This window comes from Myotis brandtii, unplaced genomic scaffold (genome assembly GCF_000412655.1).
Source record: "Myotis brandtii unplaced genomic scaffold, ASM41265v1 scaffold412, whole genome shotgun sequence".
NCBI classification, from domain to species: Eukaryota; Metazoa; Chordata; class Mammalia; order Chiroptera; family Vespertilionidae; genus Myotis; species Myotis brandtii.
The window spans coordinates 2,346,271-2,350,894 of NW_005365832.1; the positions used below are offsets into that span (position 1 = coordinate 2,346,271).

At 43.7% G+C, this 4,624-nt stretch overlaps 1 protein-coding gene across 1 annotated transcript in view; it reads right to left on the reverse strand.

Annotated features, from left to right (window-relative positions):
- The window catches only part of LOC102261805 (formimidoyltransferase-cyclodeaminase), a 154,348-nt gene extending 151,013 nt beyond the window's left edge, over positions 1–3,335 (reverse strand). The window contains exons 1-3 of the mRNA XM_005873584.2: positions 3,278–3,335; positions 2,755–2,880; positions 56–151 (exon numbers count right to left, since the gene is read on the reverse strand). Of these exons, the coding sequence (XP_005873646.1) occupies positions 56–151; positions 2,755–2,869 (211 nt within the window). The 5' untranslated portion in view covers positions 2,870–2,880; positions 3,278–3,335. The remainder of the gene's footprint in view (positions 1–55; positions 152–2,754; positions 2,881–3,277) is intronic.
- Positions 3,336–4,624: the final 1,289 nt, after the last annotated feature.

Consider the following 4,624-nt stretch of genomic DNA (forward strand, 5'->3'; position numbering starts at 1 on the left):
ATAGAGAGAGAGAGAGAGAGAGAGAGAGAGAGGGAGAAAGAAACTGCGGTCTCACTTAATTCATCAACAGAAGCTGCGATGGTAATGACTGATCTGTTGTAGTCTTGATCAGAAAATATATTGAGCACTGATACTTCAGGACGTTTCTTCCCTGTAAAGGAAAAAAAAATAAAAAGGCAAGAATTATTTTTCTCTGCTGAAGCCTTAATACTTTACTTCTTCTGATGCAATTATATTTGTTCAACAGAGAAATTTCAGGGTTGTGACCTTTGAGGTGACACTGGCTAATCATGACATTCCTGGGTAGTAACGCCCACTCCTTACGGCGTCTTCCTATATAGCTGGACGGCTCAGCTCGGACACTAGGCTTTGGTGTCTCTCCACTCAAAGATGGCAGCCTCTTCTTTCAATTGCCACGCTGTGTCACTCCAAATCCGGTTCCTTCTCAGCCGCGTCTTTCAGGCCTTATCAATTTTTCCTTCCTAAACCCAGAAATCAACCTGTCTGGATGAAAATCTGCCATCTGGAAAAACTAGGATGGGCCAATTAGTGCCTGAAGCAGAGGTTTCTGGGATGCATGCACCTGTCTGTTGGAGACGCTCGGACTCCAACACCTCCTCAGAGGCCACCCACAGCCCTCAGATGTTAATGGCTTCCAGCCTCCCGTGGCCTGTGACTCGGTGACCGCGTAACCTGGAGGAGAAAGCTGCCCTGCCCTGCCCTGCCCTACCCGGCACGGCAGCCACACATAACCCCACATTATTTCTGAAGTTTACAAGCTTGGTCCAGGCCCCTTAAAAGTCCCCCTCAAGCCTGCAAAAGCAAATTCAAAGAGAAGGACAAAAGTTTTCAGGCGGTAATTAGATCGTTCGCCATGCCATTATACCTTTGTCCCCCGCCCCCCACCACCCCCAATCCCCTGGCAGCTTAACAATTAATCTTTTCAGAAGAGAGGAGAAATAAGTTGCATGCAGGCACGATAGAGCTTATAGCAGCCCTATGCCATTAACTTTAATAACTTTAAAAGATAAACTTACAGTATGTCACTTGCTCTTAGCCAAATGAGCATCTATACAGCCCTGCCCTGGTGTAGGTCTAAAGTTTATAACTCAAGTTTCTTTACCTTAGACCTTTTAGGCCATTTAAATGTTTTAACATTACTTAGTTAGGAAAATTATAGGTGTTACGGTTTATTCCACTTGCTGAAAAATAAATGCCTTTAAAGTATTTGTAAAACAATAGGTCATTTTCTTAGCTAGTGCTACTTCCTTGCATTTTCATAACTATAAAAGATGAAGCAAGAACCAGACCATACAATCTCCTTTTCAATGTGATTTTATTTTTCCATCCTAAATCTTCTTCTGAAAAGCTTTTATTCTCAGTTTCATCTGACTCAATTGAATCAAATGCTGAGAGAATGGAACACTTTCTCCTGCAATCTCTTCAGCATGCATATAGAAAAAAATGGACTGCTGGCAGGAGGAGCTGCCGGGCTGCCTCTCAGCAGAAGTAAATTGTTTGGTGTCTGTAATGGAGTATAATAGCTATAATTCCATTTGAGCTGCTGCCACTAATAAGCTGATAAAAACTGTGAGTGAGACAAGGCATCCATCAGTGTGTGGCTTCCCCAAATGTCTCGGCACATTCATTTAATCACAGAGACAGGTAACCCGATCCCATTAGATGTACTTGTCTGACAATGAGGGGCCCGAGTGGGCTATTCCCTTCCCACAAAGAGAATGCAAGAGCACAGCTGGCTGACTCCAGAGGTTTCTTTCTTATCAGCAATTATCAGGAATTTTCGTAGACATTTCCAGCTCCTGTGCAGTTGCAAGACAGTAATTTAAATGCGCTCATCGTTAGAAATGGGCTGAAGGAAACACTTGTTTCTCATGAAAAGCAGGAACGCAACGAAAAATGACAATCAGAAATTACAATACACTGTCTGAAATGCTTCAGGGCTAGGGTCCTAATGCCCGCCTGTTGCCAAAAAAACTTCATTTTTCAAAGTTTTCTATTTGAACAACTGTGTGTAAACTCACTGTGTTGTCTGTGTGTATGTATGTGTGTGCATGTATGTGTGTGTAAAAACAAATGATGCCTAGAACTATGTCATCACATGAACATTTCAACAAGAGTAAAAAATAAAAATAAAAATAAAAAAGGAGAGTAATATCTCTCATAGTAAACACTGGCCCAGGGAGCAAGAGGGCTTGGGCTCCAGTCTCCTGAATCGCTAAGTGATCTTACGCACATCACTTAAATGCAATTGCCTAAAAGCCTTTCTTTATAGGGAAAATATGTAATAGAAATAATAGTGCTGTAATGATAGCAAGGGCTTTGCTGGCAGGAGTGCTTTGAAAAGTGGTTGGTATTTGGCAAGTTTATTTTTTATGTAACCTGCTGAATAAAAAGCAAAATGCCCAATTATGCTCATTCTATTAATGACCAAATAAATGGCCTGTGAGGGGGACATTTAACCTTTATGTAACTATATCCTCCTCTCACTCTCCACTATCCCTAACTGCACGGCTGAGCGCAGGCAGGCGTCTGGAAAAGACCACATGTGCACATCTGCCTAACTGCTCTACCTCAGTATCCTGGAGGCCTGCTACAGCCCAGGAACGGGGCGGTGGTGGTGGTGGGGGAGCCCACAAAGAAAGAAGAGTGTTCTACAGATACTGTCTGCAGAGCACAAAAATTACCGTATTATCAAAACACTACATATCCACTTCAATTGTCTGTTGTTCCTACCATTTTCCCCAAGAAGAGCTGCTTTTGCGATGTTCTCAACAACGTGTTTCCTCCTGGCTTCTGAGATGTTTAGTAAACAGGCAGCCAAACGGAGCCCCAATCTGGAGGAAGACATGCTGGTTTTTCCTAGAATGGGAGAAAAAGGAGTCTTCATTTCCGCCTCTGCAGTTCATTCATATGTTCATGTTTATTAACCATTAAAAAAATCATAGCTCTTTGGAAACCAGTTAGTCATAATATTAACACGTCACTCTTTCACTCCTTAGGGAACACCTGAATAATAAAACCCTCAGGGAGACTCCTCAGGAGACGGTGTATGTGGCCACGCACAGATGAACACAGTAGCAACACTAGAATACTAGCATATCCTTCAAGTTATTCAGCCTGGATTCTGTCGTGCAAGTGAAACTTCCATTAAAGTATATTATTCCCTTTTAGGCACAGTCTTCCTCAGCTTTTCCCTGTTTTCCGGGTCTTCTCTGTGTAACCAGTAAGCATGATCCTGTTGTTAAATGAGACTTACCAAAAAAAGAGGAATGAAGGAGATTATTTGATATGCTGATTCCTACAAAAACGATTCCTCTAGCAAAAAGAAATAAGGGGGCTCACTTAGGGGCTTTACCTGACAGCTATCTGACTCTGTTCCTCTGGCACTTTGATCTCCAAAGTTTCTAAATCAGTTGCAAACCTTTTCACAGGACTCTGGACCTTGAACTGTGAAAGCTGACATGTACTCTGGTATGTCACTCAGCAATGCCGAGAGAGTGACTGATTCTTTCACTGAAAATGGATTAATTTCACACGTTTTAGAAGTTGCTTTGATGCTCTTTAGTACTCCAGAAAGGCATTTTTCAACCCATTATCTTTCCATACCTCAGATGATATGACGTGAGGAAATTTCAATAACTCAAAATAGTAAGAAACCCCCCCCCCCCTTTTTGAGACCAGGCCATCCTATTCTGGCCTTTTAACATATCATATCGAAAAATGAATGCAGCTCTCATGACCTCATTCAACAACTACTTGACAAAGGTCACTTGGCGTCAGGCAATGTTCTCCGTGTGGGGGATACTTCAGGAAATGGTGGTCTCCTCTGAGACAAACATTAAGCTTATGAGTTTAAGCTAAAAGTGCTGGGTGCCAATTAGTGCTCTCCACGCATAAATCCACTGGCGTCCCGGACACTAGGATTGGTGGCCTAATCATTCTAGTCTAAAGGGAGTGCAGAGCTCATGGATAGTTCAGGTTTTTATAGTGACCATCATCGCATCGCAAATTCATAAAAAAATACGGTCATTAGGTTCTTCTAGACTAGACATTAATAACATCGCTGTATTAGAGCAGCTCAGACCTCTGGTTCTCATGTAAACAAAAAATTGCTTTACACAAGGGGCGTGGGCGTCTTCTGGCTTTCATTTGTTTTCGGTGTGTTTATGTAGCTTAATTGTCTCATCAGGCACTTTCCCAACCTAATTATGCTTCTTAACAAATGGTGTTTATGGCAACCCCTAACAGTGCAAGGGAAAGGATTAGTTTCATCTTCTCATTCCACATTTGATTCCCTGTGGACAGCTAAATCACACAAAGATGGTGCTGGGAAAACCTACCTTCCCAGCACGCGCTGGAATGAGCGGCTGCACCAGGCTTTTGGAGAGCGGTCAGGCTTGTTAGTCAAGGGTAAGCATTGCTCCCTCCTCCTCTAACCGAGGGACCCAGAGCGAGCCCTCCCAACAGTCGGGGAGAGGGGAGCCCAGACCGCCCACCCTTTCAATCCCCCTGTGGTTCGGTGACGCCCGGCGACAGACCAGACCCTGGCTCGCCGGGAGGTGCTGGCAGGGCCGGTGCGGAGCGGAGCAGCTGGGGAGGGTCC